This window comes from Salvelinus alpinus, chromosome 14 (genome assembly GCF_045679555.1).
Source record: "Salvelinus alpinus chromosome 14, SLU_Salpinus.1, whole genome shotgun sequence".
Taxonomy (NCBI): Eukaryota; Metazoa; Chordata; class Actinopteri; order Salmoniformes; family Salmonidae; genus Salvelinus; species Salvelinus alpinus.
The window spans coordinates 1,779,714-1,803,841 of NC_092099.1; the positions used below are offsets into that span (position 1 = coordinate 1,779,714).

Sequence of the window (24,128 nt, forward strand, 5' to 3'; positions counted from 1 at the left end):
GGCTATATACAGGGAGTACCAGTACCGAGTCGATGTGCAGGTGTACGTGGTAATTGAGGTAGCTATGTACATATACAGTAGGTAGGGGTAAAGTGATTAGGCAACAGGATAGATAATAGACAGTATTAGCTGTATTTGTGGCGAGCGTGAAAGTGTGTGTGTGTGTGACTGTGGTATCATTATGCATGTGTCCGCGTGTTATGTGTGTGTGGAAGTATGTAGTATGTGTTTATGTGTCTGTTGGGGTGTCAGTGTAAGTATGTGTGAGTGTGTGGGTAGAGTCCAGTGTGTGTGCATTGAGTCAGTGCAACAGAGTTAGTGCAAAAAAGTGTATGAATGATTGAGACAGATGTAAGTTTCTTATATAAAAAAAATGACCGCCCTATTTCAAGGGGTCTCTGAACAATAGAGTAAAATTCAATACAATACATTTTGTCCCCGGTCTTCCCTAATTTTATGTCTAAGTGGTGAAGCATATACACTATATATAGAAAAGTATGTGGACACCGCTTCAAATTAGTAAATTAGGATATTTCAGCTACACTGGTTGCTGACAGGTGTATACAATCGAGCACACAGCCATGCAATCTCCATACATAAACATTGGCAGTAGAATGGCCTTACTGAAGACCTCAGTGACTTTCAACATGGCACTTAGATACCAAAAAGTAAGTTTATAGGATTCCAACAAGTCAGTTCGTCAAATTTCTGCCCTGCTAGAGCTGCCCCGGTCAACTGCAAGTGCTGTTATTGAGAATTGGAAATGTCTAGGAGCAACAACGGCTTAGCTGCGAACTGGTAGGCCACACAAGCTCACATAATGAGACCGCTGAAGCACATTGCGCGTAAAAATAATTTGTCCTCGATTGCAACACTCACTACCGAGTTCCAAACTGCCTCTGGAAGCAACGTCAGCACAAGAACTGTTCATCGGGAGCTTCATGAAATGGGTTTCCATGGCCGAGCAACTGCACACAAGCCTAAGATCACCATGCGCAATGCCAAAAGTTGGCTGGAATGGTGTAAAGCTTGCAGCCATTGGACTCTGGAACAGTAGAAACGCGTAATGAATAATGAATCACGTATCACCATCTGACAGTCTGACAGACCAACCTGGGTTTGGCGGTTGCCAGGAGAACGCGACCTGCCCCAATGTATAGTGCCAACTGTAAAGTTTGATGGAGAAGGAATAATGGTCTGGGGCTGTTTTCATGGTTCAGTCTAGGCCCATTCGTTCCAGTGAAAGGAAATCTTAACGCTACAGCATACAATGATATTCTAGACTGTTTGGGGAAGGCCCTTTCCTGTTTCAGCATGACATTGCCCCGTGCACAAAGCGAGGTTCATACAGAAATGGTTTGTCGAGATCGGTGTGGAAGAATTTTACTGGCTTGCACAGAGCCCTGACCTCAACCCCATCGAACACTTTTAGGATGAATTGGAACGCACTGCAAACAATGCCTAATCACCCAACATCAGTGCCCGACATCACGAATGCTCTTGTGGCTGAATGGAAGCAAGTCCCCACAGCAATGTTCCAACATCTAGTAGAAAGCCTTTCCAGAAGAGTGGATGCTTTTATAGCAGCCAAGGGGGGGACCAACTCCATAGTACTGCCAATGATTTTGGAATGAGATGTTCGACAAGCAGGTGTTCACATACTTTTTGTCATGTAGTGTATGTATGAAAATCCCCCCAAATAAAACATTCTCTACTATTGTGTCATATTGATCTTATTGATCAAATGGTGGAGAATAGAGACATTTTAAGTTTTAGCTTCACTGTCTAAATACAGAATTTAGAAATAATCTAGCCTAGATTTCACAATCCATATTAAGCACATTCAACAAGATGCTCTATCTCTATCTCTCTAACCCCTCCCTCCCTCTGTTTCATTTCACTCCCTCCCTGCTCTCCTCCCTCCAAAGGGCGAAGCTAGAGAAGATGCCGTCCATCCCGGAGGAGCCTGAGCTACTGGTCAACGAGGTTGAGCGCTTTACTATGCCTGACTTTGTCAAGCCACTGTACGACCTGGATGTGATTGAGGGCACGGAGGCCGTGCTCAAGTGCAAGGTGGCCGGCCTGCCGTACCCCACCATCGTGTGGTTCCACAATGGCAAGAAGATCGACAGCATGGAGGACAGGAAATTGACACAGTGTGAGTTGAGATTAGTACTTTATTAGTGCAGCTATATACACCTTAGCCAAATACATTTACACTCAGTTTTTCACAATTCCTGACATTTAATCCAAGTTAAAATTCCCTGTTTTAGGTCAGTTAGGATCACCCTTTTATTTTTAGAATGTCAGAATAATAGTAAAGAGAATTATTTATTTCAGCTTTTATTTCTTTCATCACATTCCCAGTGGGTCTGAAGGTTACATACACTCAATTAGTATTTGGTAGCATTGCCTTTAAATTGTTTAACTTGGGTCAAACGTTTCAGGTAGCCTTCCACAAGCTTCCCACAATAAGTTGGGTGAATTTTGACCCATTCCTCCTGACAGAGCTGGAGTAACTGAGTCAGGTTCGTAGGCCTCCTTCTGCCCACAAATTTTCTATGAGATTGAGGTCAGGGCTTTGTGATGGCCACTCCAATACCTTGACTTTGTTGTCCTTAAGCTATTTTGCCACAACTTTGGAAGTATGCTTGGGGTCATTGTCCATTTGGAAGACCCATTTGCGACCAAGATTTAATTTCCTGACTGATGTCTTGAGATGTTGCTTCAATATATCCACATAATTTTAATTCCTCATGATGCCATCTATTTTGTGAGGTGCACCAGTCACTCCTGCAGCAAAGCACCTCCACAACATGATGCTGCCACCCCCGTGCTTCATGGTTCGGATGGGGTTCTTCTGCTTGCAAGCCTCACCCTGTTTCCTACAAACATAGCAATGGTCATTATGGCCAAACAGTTCTATTTTTGTTTCATCATACCAGAGAACATTTCTCCAAAAAGTACGATCTTTGTCCCCATGGGCAGCGGCATTTCAAATAATGTCGATATAGGACCTGTTTTACTGTGGATAGAGATACTTTTGTACCTGTTTCCTCCAGCATCTTCACAAGGTCCTTTGCTGTTGTTCTGGGATTGATTTGCACTTTTCACACCAAAGTAAATGAATCTTTAGGAGACAGAACGTGTCTCCTTCCTGAGCGGTATGACGGCTGCGTGGTCTCATGGTGTTTATACTTGCATACTATTGTTTGTACAGATGAACGTGTTACCTTCAGGCGTTTGGAAATTGCTCCCAAGGATGAACCAGAGTTGTTGAGGTCTACAATTTTTTTTCCTTGAAATACATCCGCAGGTAAACCTCCAATTGACTCAAATTATGTCAATTTGCCTATCAGAAGCTTCTAAAGCCATGACATCATTTTCTGGAATTTTCCAAACCATTTTAAGGCACAGTTAACTTAGTGTATGTAAACTTCTGACCCACTGGAATTGTGATACACTGAATGATAAGTGAAATAATCTGTCTGTAAACAATTGTTGGAAAAATGACTTGTGTCATGCACAAAGTAACTGCCAAAACTATAGTTTGTTTACATACACTCCAACCTAAGTGTATGTAAACTTCCGACTTCAACTGTAATCCAACTGCGACTTTCATACACTACTAGCGCATCAAAATATTTTGTAAAATTGTCCAAACATTGTCCAAAATTAAATGCACCATAATTTATAGATAAAGTTCCTATATTTGATTCATCAGTTGTAGTACAGCAATGGTTTTTGGGAAACATCTTGAACGCTAACAACGGACTTTCAGCAGGATTAACGCTATGATGCGCTTTGGGAAACTCACCCCTGTGCTGTTCCTCTCTTCCAGTCAGAGACATCCACAGCCTGGTCATCAGCTGTGTCTGCCATGCTCACGGAGGGGTATACAAGAGTGTCATCTCCAACAAGGTGGGCAAGGCCACTTGCTATGCCCATCTATATGTGACTGGTGAGGAATCCCAGATTACTTTTTGTTAATACTTACTTCAAGCTGTTAGGTTCTAATTTTTCTGAGTAAATCACCCACGGACACTAGTGAAGCTTAACCAAGTTTAATTCTTCCCAAAGGGTCGACACAGCTGTATTCAGACAAAGACATGTTTCCACCACTACAAATATATATACTCCACTTTAGGCACTCCTCCTTCTCTCCAATAATTACATCTTGTGGTTCGACAGGAAGAGGGTAAAAGGGTAATGAACCATAATTTCTCCCTTCAGGGGATCTGACCTGACCTCAACCCCTCCTTTGCCTAATCCACAGATGTCCATCTGCTTCCCCTATAGCAATCTACAGAGAACCATTAACCTCTGACATAAAAACCAGTCTCTTCCACTCCTTTATATACTATGCTTATGCGTATAACAATGTTCAAAGTTCACCCCAAATCCAACAGTCGCTCTTTTTGAACAAAGCTTCTTAATGTTCAATTTACATAAACTTGGAAATTACTTCTAAATGGACAAACAATGATAATAATACATTCATTTAAAAAACTAACAAATTAGTATCAATGAACAAACAATGATAACAAAACATGAATTGAAAAAAACAACCAAATGATTATAAATGAACAAACAATGATAACAAACATTCAATGTGAGGTTTACAAACTCAGAGACGTATGGCCTCTGTTCTATGACCACACCATACACAATTGTGTTTCCATCTCTCATCACACAACAAAATGATATTCCAGCTATATCTGCCATCTTGTTACATGTCAGCTGGAGCACTTTTTGTTTCTCCACTCTCTCCTTGCTGGTTCCTAAGAGTGTGATAGCATACGACTTGTAAAGCAACAAAAAGACACACAAAACATAACAGTATTAACAATGTGAGAAGCTATGCATAATTATATATGCATGAAAACCAAAGTCTGACACCATAACAATTCCCACTCTCTCTTCACCTGACTATGCCTCCAGGATACTTTTCTGCTGGATTCCAGAAAAATGAAAGCCCTAAAAAGCCTACTCATGCTTTCGCCCAGTCTACCTTTCGGACCCAGGTTCCGAGAGGTGTTCCCAAGTCATGTCATTTTCACTTTGTTCCCCATCTCCTCCATTTTCACCTGATAGGCACGACACCTGATATGCAAGTGCGCATCCCTAATCAACATTACATCCTCTTGAGGTAACTCAGCACTGTATATCCTGTCTGGGATAGGCGTTCCGCTATCCGCCAAATTCAAAATACAGAAATACTCATAATAAACATCAATAAAAAAGTGTTATACATCGGCTTAAATATTAACTTCTTGTTAATCCAGCCGCTGTCGGATTTCAAAAAGGCTTTACGGCGAAAGCATACCATGCGATTATCTGAGGACAGCGCCCCGCATACAAAAGCATACAAACATGTTGAAGCCAAGTAGAGGAGTCACGAAAAGTCAGAAATAGCGATAAAATTAATCACTTACCTTTGATGATCTTCATCTGGTTGCAGTCACAAGAGCGGTTACACAATAAATGTTTGTTTTGTTCGATAAAGTCCCTCTTTATATCCCAAAAACTCGCAAACTGTTTTGTTGGCGCGTTTTGTTCAGTAATCCACTGGCTCAAAGGCGGTCACAACATGCAGACGAATACACACTAATAGTACCAGTAAAGTTTGTCGAAACATGTCAAACGATGTTTATAATTAATCCTCAGGTTGTTTATTGTCTAAATAATCAATAATATTTCAACCGGACAGTAGCATATTCAATAGAAAGGAAAAACAACAAAGAGTGTTTTCTATCCAACTCAATTATATGCATATCCTAGCTTCTGGGCCTGATTAACAGGCAGTTTACTTTGGGAACCTCAGTCATCCAAACTTCCGAATACTGCCCCCTATCCCTAAAAAGATATGCTTTCACAGCAATGCCTTCAACATGTTGTTTAGAGTACAATTACCCCAACATCTATCCCCTTTCATTTGATGCAATAACCAATAAAGCAGCTAACCCAACCCAACTATGATGTTTAAAGTTGCTCCCAGACCCAACCCATCTGCATGTCTTACAGTGGAATCTAGTCTCTCTCTCTCTCTCTCTCTCTCTCTCTCTTTCGCTCCACTTCCTCTGTCATGGTGTCTTCAAGCTCACCCATTATGCAGTTGGACCTCACTTCACGTGAGAACTATGCACACCCCCAAGGAGAGACATTACAATCTTTACGGCTGCAGGTGCTGTAAGGAGTACTGTGTGTGGACCAAACCAACGCTGTCCCCAACACCCCCGCCTGGTGTATCTTGATGTACACTCAATCTCCAGAATTCAGCCCATGCCCTTGGTTATCTCTGCTTTCACCTGAGGATATACACACTGCAACACATGGGTCATTTCCTGACCACATAGACTCTTCTCTTATGGCACGATCACTAATTTGTGACATTTGAATAACAGCCTCCCCTCTACTCCCATTGGTCTCCCAGTTACCAGTTACCAATCCATGTGGCACGAGTCCTCATAAACTGATATCCCAACAATGCTACTAAAGTAACCCCTGCTACTACTAACATGGCCCGTGCCTATAGCCTTCTTCAATTAATCTGTCAAGTGTTCACTGGGTTTTAGAAATTGGGAAAAGATTCATGAGTTGGGAAGAATATCCAACCTAACAAAACTCTGAGTCACAGGTTTCTTGAGTGTCTTTACTATAGTGTATGAAATGCCACCACTATCTATTCTACTCTCACCATGATCTTAATTTATGAGCCCCCACAGATCTCTACTGCAGTCATGCCATAATCTGGGTATGTGTAATGGTCAATTAAATCCCCATATTGTGTACAGTTAGCTGTCCTCCCTCTCCTATGAGCTATCTCCAGTAATAATATACAGTCTCTGGGAGTGATACTCCTCTATCATTCCATCTAACCCATAACACACTATTCACTAGTCACTACTCCAAAAAATATATAAATGACAGTCCTTAGTGCTTACTTTGAGTATAGGACTCGAATCCCAGCTTCTCAGTTTTGCACACATCATCCCTGTTAGAACGTACATTTATAAACTAAACCTTTATTGCCGGTAATAACTCTTCTCATTGCAGCCCCCCTTTGGCCCTGTTTCCCTGTCACGAGTGGCCTGGTAATTAAAGATCAGTATCTCAATGCACCCTTAGTCTAAATTGTTCGCAGTGTGTAGGCCACCCAAATCAACACACCACTAACGCACATTCATAACCAGTAAATGGTGTGTACGTGCTGGTGAACCGTAGGTCCAGAACACATATGAACAGGCCCACAGTCTCTGGGGACCTTCCAACGAGAAATAATGAAACCCCCTTTTTTGGAAAAGAGAATGTCCTCCCTCTCTCACTATGCTACATTTTACTCAGCAATCCAAAGGTGTTAATTATAAACCAAACCTGATAATTGTATATCCACTGTCCTTTATTTAGCATGTACTACCCTTAGACATGGCGACATTATCTCGCCACCGAGTCTAACGATTCACTGGTCTCTTTTCCCCATGATTCTCCATAACCAACGCACCACATAAAAAAATGTAAAGTTCATTTTAGGTTTGGTATCCCCTATACTAATTCCTCGTGACCCCTCCACCCTTTCGACCATTCTAGAAATCTATTTCAGAATAAGACGACATTAAATGTCTCATGAGATCAAAAAACCCACCAAGGCTTTCTGAGTTTGCAAAGAGTGTTTGGCTATCTGTAGATATAGCCAAACAGATCTCCCGGGTGGCGCAGTGGTCTAGGGCACTGCATCGCAGTGCTAGCTGCGCCACCAGAGTCTCTGGGTTCGCGCCCAGGCTGGGCTGGGTTCGCGCCCAGGCTCTGTCGCAGCCGGCCGCAACCGGGAGATCCGTGGGGCGACGCACAATTGGCATAGCGTCGTCCGGGTTAGGGAGGGTTTGGCCGGTAGGGAGGGTTTGGCCGGTAGGGATATCCTTGTCTCAGTATGTAAAAATGTAATAAAATGTATGCACTCTACTGTAAGTCGCTCTGGATAAGAGCGTCTGCTCTTGGCCGGTAGGGATATCCTTGTCTCAGTATGTAAAAATTTAATAAAATGTATGCACTCTACTGTAAGTCGCTCTGGATAAGAGCGTCTGCTAAATGACTAAAATGTAAATGTAAATGTATATCATTTAAATTTGTTACCTTTAGAATCCATTCCCCTGGCATTTTGCCTAGATTCTTCAACCCAAAATACATTTTCCTCTGGCAAATTTAGCCAATTTCTCATCGTAAAGAATCTGCAATATTTGATCCCTGGCCTCTACTAAAAAGTTAGGTAAGACGTGATTTCATATGTCTTCCTTCACATAGAAACTGTAATCTCTATCAACCACTTATCGATCGAACCGAGGCTATACACAGCTAGGTAAAAGTTCCTGTCCTGCTACTTTCCGGAGGATTTGTTGTTTGCTCTTTGAAAAAGAAATGCATCAAAGCAGAAGTGCAAATTCTATCAATGCACCTAGCTCAATATTACAGGGAGAATCGGGGCCGTTTGTCGCCATATCAATAGTTATTATTACTTAATCTCTCCCGACAGTGTTCAGTGGGTTTTGGATTTCTTCACTCCCGTCTATAATACACACCTTTAATTAACTATTTTCCAAGGTAGCACTACACACTTCCCCGGATAATAATTAATTGGTCCCGGCACTTAATTCCTTGTTTTCAAACGTTTACTATAGCGTCTGCTAATGTATTACTGGAGAATACGGATGACTTAATGTCTTATTGCATTATTTCTTTATATCACTATTATTGATAACCCACATAATCTCTCTTGGCTCCCCCTCCCCATAAGGCATAAACCAACCTCTCTCCATATTGATACTGCTACTACACGTAAATCAAACCATGTTCGAATATCTTATTTTTCCTTCTTGTACTTTAACTCAATAGCTTCTATAACTGTCATCTTACAAAAACTCACTGGGACTTTTGTCCCTTTTACAGATCTCGCAGGGGAATAACCCCACTAGGGACCTATCCTCCCCTGTATTTTGTCACTCCTGGCTCTCGCAGAGAAAAACATTCACTCGATACCTATCCTTAAAGGAACCTAACCACCACTTATATTAGCATGTATCTCGCAGAGGAAAACCTCCACTCGGTACCTATCCTTATGGAACCTACCCTATACCAGATATTTACGACCGGTCGTTATACAATCGGCCTACAGAATTAAACTCAGGCTCTCCAGGTCCGTATCCCATAATTTGTTCAGCCTACGATTCTCATCTCTCCAAGATGTCAAAATGAGTGGAAACAGATATAGGAACTAGCCTACCTTGTCTGTTGCCAGCTCTGCTTCACTGATCTGGACTCTTTGGTTTGACTACAAATCGTGGTGAACCCTGCTCGCAGTGCCATCTGTTAGGTTCTAATTTTTCAGAGTAAATAACTCCCAGACACTAGAGAAGCTTAACCAAGTTTAATTCTTCCCAAAGGGTCGACACAGCTGTATTCAGACAAAGACATGTTTCCACCACTACAAGTATATATACTCCACTTGGGCACTCTTCCCTCTCTCCAATCCTTACATCTTATGGTTCGACAGGAAGAGGGTAATAGGGTAATGAACCATAATTTCACCCTTCAGGGATCTGACCGGACCTCAGCTTCCCCTATAGCAATCCTGTGACCTCCTCCTGTTCCAAAGCCATCTGTCTTTCTACAGAGAACCATTAACTGACATAAAAACCTGTCTCTTTCACTCCTTTATATACTATGCTTATGCGTTAAACAATGTTCAAAGTTTACCCCGATTCCAACAAAGCCTAAAGGTTTAATGCATTATGTCACATTTATAATGAGTTGTAAGACTTGTCATGTGCATGTATGGGCCTCATACTGCCTAAATTCCAGACATGTTGAGTCAGTTGACATTTGATGAACTTTGTCAATAGAATCATTTTTTAATTTAATTTAATTTAAATGTTACCTTTATTTAACTAGGCAAGTCAGTTAAGAACAAATTATTTTTTACAATGACGGCCTCAAAAGAGTCTAGTCTGTTGCTGAATCCCAAATCAACAACTATAGCCTCTATCCCCATGGCACTCCTGTAGATCTGAAAGGACCTGCTAGGTTTAAGCAACACAGCAATTACATAGGTTTGCCTTGCTTTGCCTCGACTGGGTGGAGTTTTTGCCATATTGTGCGCACCTTGCCAAGGGTTTATGGGCTAGAGGTCGATTTGGGATTCAGCATACTTTGATGCATGCACAAGAGGGTCATTTTACCATTCCTCATTAACTAGGGGACCTGGGCTGCAGTCCAAATAAAAAGTAGACAGCCCTCGGCCCTAAACCCTCAGTCCTTGAATTACGTGTTACATCGTCACAACCGAGTGTACCTTACCCAAGCGAGGGAGAGTGATGATCAAAGAGGCAATCTCAATGGTGGAAATCTTGAAATTGAGATTAAAAACAACCAACCTAAAGCTATTAATGTACCTAGCGAGCTAACATAGCTAGCTAGCACTCCAGTCAGGTTGCTAGCGACAGTCACCAATAGCTGGCTAGCTAGTTTTATAGTTTGGTAATTTATAAAAATATATATATATATGTTTATGAAGCTAGCTACTTATTATAGGGTCCTCACTCTGAGACTCAGCCAATTTGCCAACGCTAAAATCAATGTCATTTACACTACCGTTCAAAAGTTTGGGGTCACTTAGAAATGTCCTTGTTTTCCATGAAAACATACATGAACCGAGTTTCAAAATGAAAAGGAAATATAGACAAGACGTTGTCAAGGTTATAAATAATGATCTTTAATTGAAATAATAATTGTGTCCTTCAAACTTTGCTTTCGTCAAAGAATCCTCCAGTTGCAGCAATTACAGCCTTGCAGACCTTTGGCATTCTAGTTGTCAATTTGTTGAGGTAATCTGAAGAGATTTCACCCCATGCTTCCTGAAGCACCTCCCACAAGTTGGATTGGCTTGATGGGCACTTCTTACGTACCATACGGTCAAGGAGCTCCCACAACAGCTCAATAAGTTTGAGATTTGGTGACTGTGCTGGCCACTCTATTATAGACAGAATACCAGCTGACTGCTTCTTCCCTAAATAGTTATTGCATAGTTTAGAGCTGTGCTTTGGGTCATTATCCTGTTGTAGGAGGAAATTGGCTCCAATAAAGCGCCATCCACAGGGTATGGCATGGCGTTGCAAAATGGAGTGATTGCCTTCCTTCTTCAAGATCCCTTTTACCCTGTACAAATCTCCCACTTTACCACCACCAAAGCACCCACAGACCATCACATTGCCTCCACCATGCTTGACAGATGGCGTCAAGCACTCCTCCAGCAACTTTTCATTTTTTCTGCGTCTCGCGAATGTTCTTCTTTGTGATCCGAACACCTCAAACTTAGATTCGTCTGACCATAACAATTTTTAGAATCTTCCTCTGTCCAGTGTCGGTGTTCTTTTGCCCATCTAAATCTTTTCTTTTTATTGGCCAGTCTGAGATATGGCTTTTTCTTCGCAGCTCTGCCTAGAAGGCCAGCATCCCAGAGTCGCCTCTTCACTGTTGATGTTGAGACTGGTGTTTTGCGGGTACTATTTAATGAAGCTGCCAGTTGCGGACTTGTGAGGCATCTGTTTCTCAAACTAGACACTAATGTACTTGTCTTCTTGCTCAGTTGTGCACTGGGGCCTCCCACTCCTCTTTATATTCTGGTTAGCGCCAGTTTGCACTGTTCTGTGAAGGGAGTAGTACACAGCGTTGTACGAGATCTTGTTTTTCGGCAATTTCTCACATGGAATAGCCTTCATTTCTCAGAACAAGAATAGACTGACGAGTTTCAGAAGAAAGGTCTTTGTTTCTGGTCCATTTTGAGCCTGTAATCAAACCCACAAATGCTGATGCTCCAGATACTTAACTGGCCTTTCTAAAGAAGGCCAGTTTTATCGCTTCATTAATCAGGACAACAGTTTTCAGCTGTGCTTACATAATTTCAAAAGGGTTTTCTAATGATCAATTAGCCTTTTAAAATGATAAACTTGGATTAGCTAACACAACGTGCCATTGGAACACAGGAGTGATGGTTGCTGATAATGGGCCTCTGTACGCCTATGTAGATTTACAACATAACAATGTCTACACTGTATTTCTGATCAATTTGATGTTATTTTAATAGATAAAACATGTGCTTTTCTGTCAAAAACAAGGACAATTCTAAGTGACCCTAGCTTAATAAATGTATCTGACATGCCGAAAATTAAGCCATGTTGATTAAATTTGACAGTTCGCGGCCGCTGGAGTATGACACGTGACTACAGTTTGCATTGATTTGTGGGTCATATCAATGACACAAGTGATGAAAGTTGCTCCCTCTAGCAAAATCGAGGGCAGAGGGGGTCAACTTTAGTGAATTGAACCTCCAAGTAAGAATGCAATCAAACTGCATCCATTTTCGATGGGGATTCCCCCGAGGGAAAGCTGCTAGCGCGAGGGCTTAGAGGGTAAAAATTTGTTTGGACTGCAGCCCTAACAAATGTTCAAATCTATTACAAAATGTATATCCTCCTATTCAAGAAGTTAGGGTAGGTGGTAAAGGGATACTGTTTATATGAATAGGAGGATATACATTTTATCAAAGAAAAAAAAACACTTATGGTGTTAAACACTTACTGTTTGGTTCTTTTCAGAGGTTCTTCCAGACCCTCCAGATGGGCCCCCAGTAATAGAGGCGGTTACTGGCAAGACTATCACCCTGAGCTGGAAGAAACCCCGGAGGCTGGATCCCTCTATTGGTAATTTTCATTTCACTAGCATTTCTATCATTCATTATAATGTGGATTGTGGAACCATGGTTCCCTGTATTTCAAAAGCTAGCTGCTAGACAGTTGTAACATCACCCGATGAAAAATAAATATGAAGTGAAGAAAGATGTATATCTTTACTGTATTTGGTATTACCAAGTTTATAATCAAAGGATACGGCACCAGGGTGAATCATTTACTGATTAAGAATATTGAGTAAGATGAGGCTGGAGGTATCATATCCATTTTCGTAGTACAGGAAAAGTTCTATACTGAACTAAAATATAAACACAACATTTAAAGTGTTGGTCCCATGTTTCATGAGCTGAAATAAAAGATCCCAGAAATGTTCCTCTGTTACGCACGCCTCTGAAGAGGGAACGCAACACCCTGCTACAACTCAACTCCCCGTGAAGTGAAAGAGGTAGGGGACTGTAGGTGCAAGTAAGGATGACAAAATGCAGAATTGACCGTTTACTAGGGATTTGTTCCTTTACACGGTAATATGGGGAAAAGATGCTGGACGGAACCAAAACAAAGAAAGTAAATGTCAAAGCTCCCCCTCTCCTATCTAACCTGCCTACCCACTACCTACCTAACTTAGCACCGCCTGGTGCGCTAACCAAAATACAAGGGGTGGTCCGCCCAGGTCTTACCTAGACAGTGAATATACTACGGGTATATGTATGCCCACGGGCCTCTTGCCTAAGCACTCCCTAGGTGCCTTCCCCTTCCCCCCTGGGAACAAATGAAACAGAATATCAAACAATTACTCAAACAAACTAATAAACAAAGGACATCAAGTAAGCTCTAGCTGAGCAACAATCTCACACGGAACATACCAACTGCTCCCAGCAACAACTAACACAGTACATACCATCGACCAACATGCTATAACCCTCAGCCATCAACCTCCTCTCTCATCAATGATCTATATAACATTCAATCTCTCCAGCAATGATCTCAGCCTACAATGGTCTAAGCCTGCCTATCATCTCTCTCAGCAAAAATCTCTCTCTTCTGAATAACAGAACACTGGCTTTTATAGCTTCAGAAGGCATTGGTAATTGGAGACAGCTGCGTCTTGACGAGGGGGCGGGGTCAGCTCTCCAATCATCAATTGGGGCCGACCAATCAGCTGCTTGGGGAGAATTTTAGGAAGCCATCTCCTGAAACACACACACTCAAATACAAACTATAACACAGAAACTGGGGAACGTAACATCCTCACACACAACCAAAGAATTTCTGCACACACTTTCAGAAACCGTCTCAGGGAAGTTCATCTGCTTGTTCGTCATCCTGACCAGGGTCTTGACCTGACTGCAGTTCGGCGTTGTAACCGGCTTCAGTGGTCAACGACTCATCTTCGATGGCCACTGGCACACTGGAGAAGTGTGCTCTTCACGGATGAATCCCGGTTTCAAATGTACCGGGCAGATGGCAGACGTGTGGGCGAGCAGGATGCTGATGTCAACATTGTGAATAGAGTGCCCGATGGTCGAGGTGGGGTTATGGTATGGGCAGGCATAAGCTACGGACAATGAACACAAATGCACTTTATCGATGGCAATTAGAATGCACAGAATGCACATGAAGAGATCCTGACGCCCATTGTTGTGCCATTCATCTGCCGCCATCACCTCATGTTCCAGCATGATAATGCACGGGCACGTCACAAGGATCTGTACATAATTCCTGGAAGCTGAAAATGTCCCAGTTCTTCCATGGCCTGCATACTCACCAGACATGTCACCTACTGAGCATGTTTGGGATGTTCTGGATTGACATGTACGACAGCGTGTTCCAGTTCCTGACAATATCCAGCAACTTCACACAGCCATTGAAGAGGAGTGAGACAACATTCCACCGGCCACAGGCCACAATCAACAGCCTGATCAACTCTATGCGGAGATGTGTCGCTCTGCATGGGGCAAATGGTGGTCACACCAGATACTGACTGGTTTTCTGATCCACACCTCTTTCTTTTTTTAAGGTATCTGTGACCAACAGATACTTATCTGTATTTCCAGTAATGTGAAATCTATAGATTAGGCCCTACTGAATTCATTTAAATTGACTGATTTCCTTATATGAACTGTTACTCTGTAAAATCTTTGAAATTGTTGCATGTTGCATATATATTATTCTTCTGTGTAGTACATGTTCAAGTTAATTCTGTTTGAATGCCATTTCAACAGGTCAAGGTTATGCTCTGTCTTCATGTATTCACACGTACCAAAAATGTATGTTTGCCATTGCAGATCCCAACACGTTGATGTATGCCATCCAACAACAAGCGCTGGGCTCGATCCAGTGGACCATCATAGTGTCCAGTCTGAAAGACCCTTGCTATACAGTGACCAGCTGCTCCAAAGGAGTCTGCTATGCCTTCAGGGTCCTGTCAATCACCACCAAGGCCTTTAGCAAACCCTCTCCGTCCACAGACCCAGTGCAACTTGTCAACAGAGGTATGAGTCATCAAATGAGGGCAACATGAATTGATGACATGATGCCTATATTAGTGGTTTCTGGCAAGGGCTGGTTTAACAACATGTAAGCATGGATTGCACTTTCTTCTTGTCCAAAGACTGCTGACAAGGCATGGAACAAATATGTAGTTTTGAAAATGTGAGGAACTATCCCTTTAAGGTTAAAGAGATTGAATTTCTTCCAAGGTCCATATCTTCAGGAGGGTCCGGTGATCATTGATAAGCCAGACATAGTCTATGTCCAGGAGAACCTGTCATTCAGCATCACCATCACTCTGAACCACGTCAACGCTTCAGTTATCTGGAAGAGGCAAGTCACACACTGTATCACTACAGCTGAAACACTAACAATGATGTATTAACATGGTCATTTTAAGAAGATGCTTTAAATTTGAAGGTACAATTTAACTCATAGGTAGTATACACTGAGTGTACAAACATTAAGGACACCTGCTCTTTCCATGACATAGACTGACCAGGTGAATCCAGGTGAAAGCTATGATCTCTTATTGATGTCACTTGTTAAAGCCACTTCAATCGGTGTAGATGAAGGTAAGGAGACAGGTTAAAGAAGGATTTTTAATAAACCTTGGGACGTGGATTGTTTATGTGTGACAGTCAGTCCATGAATGGGCAAGACACAAGATTTAAGTGCCTTTGAACGGAGTATGGTAGTAGGTGCCAGGTACACCGGTGTGTGTAAAGAACTGTAACGCTGCTGGGTTTTTCACACTCAACAGTTTCCTGTGTGTATCAGGAATGGTCCACCACCCAAAGGACATCCAGCCAACTTAACACAACTGTGGAAAGCACTGGGGTTAACATGTGCCAGCATCCCTGTGGAATGTTTTTGACAACCTTTCCAACAAGTCCATTCCCTGACAAATTGAGGCTGTTCTGAGGGTAAAAGGGGTGGGTGCATCCTAATATTAGGAAGGTGTCTGTCATGGAAATTCTACACTTGGAACACTCGAAGTCAATCTTAAATTAATCATTGTTTATTAACTTCTCTAGGGTATGTGGGACGGTAGCGTCCCACCTCGTCAACAGCCAGTGAAACTGCAGGGCGCCAAATTCAAAACATCAGAAATCCCATAATTTAAATTCCTCAAACATACAAGTATTTTACACCATTTTAAAGCTACACTTGTTGTAAATCCAGCCAAAGTGTCCGATTTCAAAAAGGTTTTACGACGAAAGCACACCAAAAGATTATGTTAGGTATGAGCCAAGTCACAGAAAAACACAGCCATTTTTCCAGCCAAAGAGAGCAGTAACAAAAAGCAGAAAGAGATAAAATTAATCACTAACCTTTGATGATCTTCATCAGATGACACTCATAGGACTTCATGTTACACAATACATGTATTTTTTGTTCGGTAAAGTTCATATTTATATCAAAAAATCTGAGTTTAGGCAAGACGCTACTGTCTCACTTGGCAAAAAGCCTGAGAAAATGCAGAGCGTCATATTCAAATTAATTACTATGAAAATTATTATAAAATCAAACTTTCATTAAATCACACATGAAAGATACCAAATTAAAGCTACACTGGTTGTGAATCCAGCCAACGTGTCAGAATTCAAATAGGCTTTTCGGCGAAAGCATACGATGCTATTATCTGAGTATAGCAACATTGTAAACAAAGAGAGATATGCATATTTCAACCCTGCAGGCGCGACACAAAACGTAGAAATAAAAATATAATTCATGCCTTACCTTTGACGAGCTTCTGTTGTTGGCACTCCAATATGTCCCATAAACATCACAAATGGTCCTTTTGTTCGATTAATTCCGTCGATATATATCCAAAATGTCCATTTATTTGGCGCGTTTGATCCAGAAAAACACAGGTTCCAACTTGCTCAACGTGACGACAAAATATCTCAAAGGTTACCTGTAAACTTTGCCAAGAAATGTCAAACTACTTTTGTAATACAACTTTAGGTATTTTTTAACGTTAATAATCGATAAAATTGAAGACAGGATGATCTGTGTAAAACCAAATGTAGCATGCCTTCTGGTCATGCGCTTCAATCAAACAGGACACCTAGAGTGCCTCGACTTCAAGATGGCCGTATTTCTTCATTACACAAAGGAATAACCTCAACCAATTTCTCATGACTGTTGACATCCAGTGGAAGCCGTAGGAACTGCAAGCAATTCGCTTAGAAATCTGGTTTCCCAATGAAAATTCATTGAAAAGAGAGTGACCTACATTTTTTTTTTATCTGAATGGTTTGTCCTTGGGGTTTCGCCTGCTAAATAAGTTATGTTATACTCACAGACATGATTCAAACAGTTTTAGAAACTTCAGAGTGTTTTCTATCCACATATACTAATGATATGCATATCTTATCTTCTGGGGATGAGTAGCTGGCAGTTGAATTTGGGTATGCTTTTCATCCAAACGTGAAAATGCTGCCCCCTACCCTAGAGAAGTTAACAGTTAACTGGAGAGGTTCCAACAAACTTGATGCTCCATAGTACACGTCTGTCAGGAGCTCTGTCGGGGCAGTCCCATTAGATATCTTATATACTTACACAAAAAAGTTGTATTTGCAAGATTTAGCTTATTCATCATTGCTTATTAATTCATCATTAACATTTTGGTTCATGCATGTGACCGTCCAATACCTCAGAAAGCTTCTTCTCTCCAAGTTGAGACCTTGAAACTGAGATATGGGTGTACTGCCAAATTGCAGATACTGATAGTGAGTATTTCTTCTATCACATTCCCTCCTCTTATCACTCAATCTATGATAATTATCAATACATTTTAAGATAATCATCAAATTATTGCTTCTATCAAAAAGTTCTATATTTCTATTAAAGTAAGGGAAATCAACATATAAAACCAGACTCTTCATAATTTCAAACCCTTCATTCTGGGTTATACAATCTAATTAGTATGGTAATACTATCATCATAATAAATGTTATACTTCTATTAACAGGTTTGAATTTATCAAAAATACATACACATTAACAGCATGTTAAATAACACAATTATGCAAACTAAGAACAAAACACACACTGTAGCCCATTTGGCAATCCCCAACTTCCAAACAGGGATTCCAACCAAGTTGCAGCCATCCACTCTGGTTGTGGGGAATTATTCTTAGCAACAGTAGCAATGTATTTGGTGAGATCAAACATCTTAGAAGAGTGATCTGTGACAAAAGTACAACATTCATCGCCAATGATTGCACAAGTGATCTGTCAAAAGATAGTCAGGAGCCTCTCTGTTTTGCAGAGCCAATTTACGCAATTATTTTAGCATTGCCAACTTTCTCTACGTCTCTAGAGATCTCCCGAATTTGGTCTAGGGCACATTGTTGGTCATACTCTTAAAAAGCATTTTTCTTATCAATGCTATAGTAAAGTTCACCACTTAACCTGATCCAACCCAGGGCCCAGCAGGGCTCTCTTTCCACGATGACCAATACAGGGCATAGTGAACAACATTGTCGCCATTACTTCAGCCGGTTAGAGGGGGCGAGGTTCATACTGTTCTTGGTCAAATGATCTTTTCCATGCATTTAGTTACCATCTGTGGTCATCTTCGCCATTACCTCGAGAGAGGACAGACCAGAACAACAGTTTAGTTTAGGGCATTTCTGATTCAGGAAATCCAGACAAATTATTCACTGTGTGACAAATTATTACTACTACTACCAATATTCTGAATAAAAATGTCTAAGACATATGTCAAAGAGAATAATACACAGTTGAAACAACCCCCACCCCCCAAATTGGCCACCCCCCAAATTGGCTCACCCCTATCATCTTGGCGATCTCACCGCAGAGTTACATGGTCAGGGAGTGAAAGGGCTAATCCTTAGGGAGAAATCCTGACCATCCAGCAGACCCTATCTGGTGAGATTTGTATTGAACAAGACAAAAACAAAACACACAAAACAACAACAGCAATACACTTCTTCATATATCACTCGGGTGGAGAAAACTTCAATCCATTTGGAGTAACTGTCAACCATTACCAACATATCTGTTTTCCTTTTAGATGCAGGCATGTGAAGAAAATATATTTGCATATTTACCAAAGGGCCCCAGGGGACTGGTATTTCCCCCTTTGGACATATGACTCACATTGTGATTCATGCGTCCCTCCCAAAAAACAACACAGCTGTCATGGTTCCACCTGTCACCAGAGGGCGGCAGAGACCGTCCTAGAGACATTAACAACACTCCTAGTGGAAATTGTCAAAAATGTCTCTTATTCCTCGAGCCGATTCTCTTCTCTGTATACATCAATTATGTTGCTCTTGCTGCTGGTGATTCTCTGATACACCTTTACGCAGACGACACCATTCTGTATACTTCTGGCCCCTCTTTGGACACTATGTTAACTAACCTCCGGACGAGCTTCAATGCCATACAACTCTCCTTCCGTGGCCTCCAACTGCTCTTAAATGCAAGTAAAACTAAATGCATGCTATTCAACCGATCACTGCCCGCACCTGGTCGCCCATCCAGCATCACTACTCTGGACGCCTCTGACTTAGAAGATGTGGACAACCACAAATACCTAGGTGTCTAGTTAGACTGTAAATTCTCCTTCCAGACTCACATTAAGCATCTCCAATCCAAAATGCAATCTAGAATCGGCTTCCTATATCGCAACAAAGCATCCTTCACTCAAACTGACCATCCTACCGATCCTCGACTTCGGTGATGTCATCTATAAAATAGCCTCCAACACTCTACTCAACAAAGTGGATGCAGTCTATCACAGTGCCATCCGTTTTGTCACCAAAGCCCCATACACTACCTACCATTACGACCTGTACGCTCTCGTTGGTTGGCCCTCGCTTCATACTCGTCGCCAAACCCACTGGCTACAGGTTATCTACAAGTCTCTGCTAGGTAAGGCCCCGCCTTATCTCAGCTCACTGGTCACCATAGCAGCACCCACTCGTAGCACGCGCTCCAGCAGGTATATCTCACTGGTCACCCCCAAAGCCAATTCCTCCTTTGGTCGTCTTTCCTTCCAGTGCTCTGCTGCCAATGACTGGAACGAACTGCAAAAATCTCTGAAGCTGGAAACACGTATCTCCCTCACTAGCTTTAAGCACCAGCTGTCAGAGAGGCTCACAAATTACTGCACCTGTACATAGCCCATCTATAATTTAGCCCAAACAACTACCTCTTCCCCTACTGTATTTATTTATTTATTTATTTTGCTCCTTTGCACCCCATTATTTATATTTCTACTTTGCACATTCTTCCACTGCAAATCTACCATTCCAGTGTTTTACTTGCTATATTGTATTTACCTCGCCACCATGGCCTTTTTTTGCCTTTACCTCCCTTATCTCACCTCATTTGCTCACATTATATATAGACTTAATTTTTCTACTGTATTATTGACTGTATGTTTTGTTTATTCCATGTGTAACTATGTGTTGTTGTATGTGTCGAAATGCTATGCTTTATCTTGGCCAGGTCGCAGTTGCAAATGAGAACTTGTTCTCAACTAGCCTACCTGGTTAAATTAAGGTGAAAAAAAAAAAAAAAAAAAAAAAATGCAATTATTCATAACGCTGTCCCAAATTTCCCACTATGTCCCTAACAGCCTGTTTGAGTTTAGTGAATACTGGTGGCTATCTATTGTTCCACAGGAAATGTATCTCTAACGCAAACACCAGATGGCAGCCTCTAATTTAATATCAGTCCCAATGCTCAATCCCTCTGTTCATCATGTGACCTTGCATTGAAACATTTACTTCTTCAAATTACTAAAATATTGCATTATTAGAATGATATCTGAAAGCCTCTAATATTAAGATTCACTTTGTTGCTTTCACTAGTTCCATATCTGTTTCCCTCAACTAGAATTCCCTTCTTCCCAATAGGAAGACCTTCTCAATCTCTACTGCTAATACACTTGGATCACTCTCAAACAATGTTCAGCTTTTCCCCCTATTGCAAGATTTTAAAACATACTAAACAAACATGATAACTTTCTCCATATTGGAAGACATTGTTTTAATTTTAGTCTACCCTGACAATGTTACCTCTTAATATGTATTACACATTTCCGTTGGATATTCAGTTTCTACTTCACACTGTCTATTATTTTAAGATTAACATGTAATGTGCTGAGTTTATAAAATACATCAGCCAATTCACAAGGGAAGAGATACACTTTGGAGGGAGCTTCCTTTTTAAGGTAGCTCTCGAGACTAGAGTCTCTTTCTGAGATCAACTTTCACAATAACTGGGCTGGCACTGTCTATCAGTACCCTATAGATGGTGTGCTCTGTCCATGATTGCTACGTCTACTCCCGCTCCTCCCCTTCGCCTGTATACCAACCACCTGTCCTGGGATCCATCATTATGCACACCTGGCATCAATCATTACACACACCTGTATGTCATCATGAGGCACACCTGGACTCCATTACCTCCATTATTACCTCCCCTATATCTGGCACTCCCTTAGGTTCCTTCCCCATTTTTTCGATCTTGTCTCATTGCTGCAACTACCCAACTGCCTCAGGGGAGGTGAAGGTGGAGTCATGTGTCCTCTGAAACATGACCCACCTATTCAATACTGGAGAGAAAGAAAATGTCGAGCAACCAGTGTCGAGCGCATGAACTAATGTAAGGACCTCCGTCTATCCACTGACGTGTTTTGAAAAATCTCGCTAATTTTTCAAAATAAAAGCTTGAAACTATGTCTAAAGCCTGGTCACAGCCTGAGGAAGCCACTGGAAAAGGAATCTGGTTGATACCCGTTTAAATGGAGGAAAGGCAGGCAACAGAACAAGGGATTTTTCCAAATAAAAGGCACTTCCGGGTTGGATTTCCTCAGGTTTTCGCCTGAAAAATCAGTTATGTTATACTCACAATATTTTGACAGTTTTGGAAACTTTAGAGTTTTCTATCCTAATCTGTCAATTTATATGCACATTCTAGCATCTGGACCTGAGAAATAGCCCGTTTACCTTGGGAACGTTATTTTTCCAAACATAAAAATTCTGCCCCCTAGCTGAAAGAAGTTTTAACTGTATTTGAAAAGCACCATGCCCGTTCTCTGGCCTTCTTGTTTGCTTCACAACAATTGAGTTCACAAATATGCCAGTGTGCAAGAATGCCATTGTAATACCAAGTGCTGTAGGATAAAACAATAAGATGTGTGAAGCAGACACACAACAACATTTCTTACCCCTAAAATGTAACATCACCACGACAATGGGATATCTAAGCTGCCTTATTGTTCTCTGCGATTAGGAGTGGAGTGGTCCTTGCAATCAAACCTGGACTGTATGAGATGAGTATGCCTGATGATGACCAGCACACTCTGAAGATCATGAGGGTGAAGAGTGGCGATGTGGGTCAACTGATGTGTGTTGCCTCCAACAAGTTTGGCGTCGACTCCTGCATCTTTAGTGTGGAAATGGCAGGTGAGTGCAATAATGACAGATTATGATAATGGATTGGAGTTACAGTATGTATCTCTCTTTGCAGCTGCTCAAAGCGCTTTGCATTGTTTGGGAGTGGAAACTCTTCTCGTCCACTATAGTAATGGCCATTAAGAAGTTAGCTACTTTTTCAAAATGCCTTGCTGATCGTCAGGAAATGTTGTCTGCTTCATATTTTGTTTCCTTGCCATGATACTTTGAGTATCGACATACTGAATAATGTGACAACAGTATCTAACACATTTTCATGTTCCCTCTGTAGCACCACCAACCTTTGAGTCCATCATGGAGGATGTGGATGTGCACATGGGGGAGACACCTCGCTTGGCTGTGGTTGTGGAGGGCAAGCCCATTCCCGACATCCTTTGGTTTAAGGTGCATACATGGAGACACATATATATTTGAGTGTGTATATCATTGTAACCCTTTATGAAGTTGCACACTCATGCCATATATATACTCTATAGATAACTAGTTTGATAACCAGAATGTAGGTACTCAGCTGGTAACTGCTGAGAAGGTAAATAAACAATGACTTGTACTGACAGGATACTCCAAATTATGTTTCAAATTAGTTTATAAAGACTTCATAAAGTGTTCATAAACACTACATAGATGTGTCACAAATAATCTATGACTGTGTCATGCCTAATAAAGAGTTCATAAACAGTGGTGTAAAAAGTACCCAATTGTCAAACTTGAGTAAAAGTAAATATACCTTAATATAAAAGTAAAAGTGAAAGTAATCCAGTAAAATACTACTTGAGTAAAAGTATTTGGTTTTAAATATACTTAAGTATCAAAAGCAAAAGTATAAATCAATTCAAATTCCTTATATTAAGCAAACCAGATGGCACCATTCTCGGGAGGCGAAGGTCGAGTCATGCATCCTCTGAAACATGACCCACCAAACCGCGCTTCTTAACACCGGCTACTTAACCCGGAAGCCAGCCACACCAATGTGTCAGAGGAAAACTGTTCACCTGACGACCGAGGTCAGCCTGCAGGCGCCCGGCCCATCACAAGGAGTCGCTAGAGCGCGATGAGCCAAGTAAAGCACCTCCGGCCAAACCCTCCCCTAACTACACTGGGCCAATTGTACGTACTTTTGGGTGTCATGGAAAATGTATGGAGTAAAAAGTACATTATTTTCTTTAGGAATGTAGTGAAATAAAAGTAAAAGTGGTAAAAAATATAAATAATAAAGTACATATACCCCAAAAAACAACTTAAGTAATACTTTAAAGTATTTTAACTGAGGTACTTTACACCACTGTTCATAAATGTGGCATAACTGTGTGGCATCATTACCAATGTCAAATGTGACATACCCCTATGTCGTATATGACATAATCCTGTGCTTCTTAAAGGGTGACATAAGCACGGCTTACTAAGGCTTTATAAATCCTATTAAATTGAGCCATCACAAA

The 24,128-nt window shown here is 41.3% G+C and overlaps 1 protein-coding gene across 1 annotated transcript in view; it reads left to right on the forward strand.

Annotated features, from left to right (window-relative positions):
* The window catches only part of LOC139539205 (striated muscle preferentially expressed protein kinase-like), a 111,573-nt gene that overhangs the window by 50,699 nt on the left and 36,746 nt on the right, over positions 1–24,128 (forward strand). Inside the window, exons 10-16 of the mRNA XM_071342106.1 lie at positions 1,929–2,158; positions 3,842–3,961; positions 12,645–12,749; positions 15,023–15,229; positions 15,437–15,560; positions 22,508–22,680; positions 22,961–23,073. Coding sequence (XP_071198207.1) covers positions 1,929–2,158; positions 3,842–3,961; positions 12,645–12,749; positions 15,023–15,229; positions 15,437–15,560; positions 22,508–22,680; positions 22,961–23,073 — 1,072 coding nt within the window. The remainder of the gene's footprint in view (positions 1–1,928; positions 2,159–3,841; positions 3,962–12,644; positions 12,750–15,022; positions 15,230–15,436; positions 15,561–22,507; positions 22,681–22,960; positions 23,074–24,128) is intronic.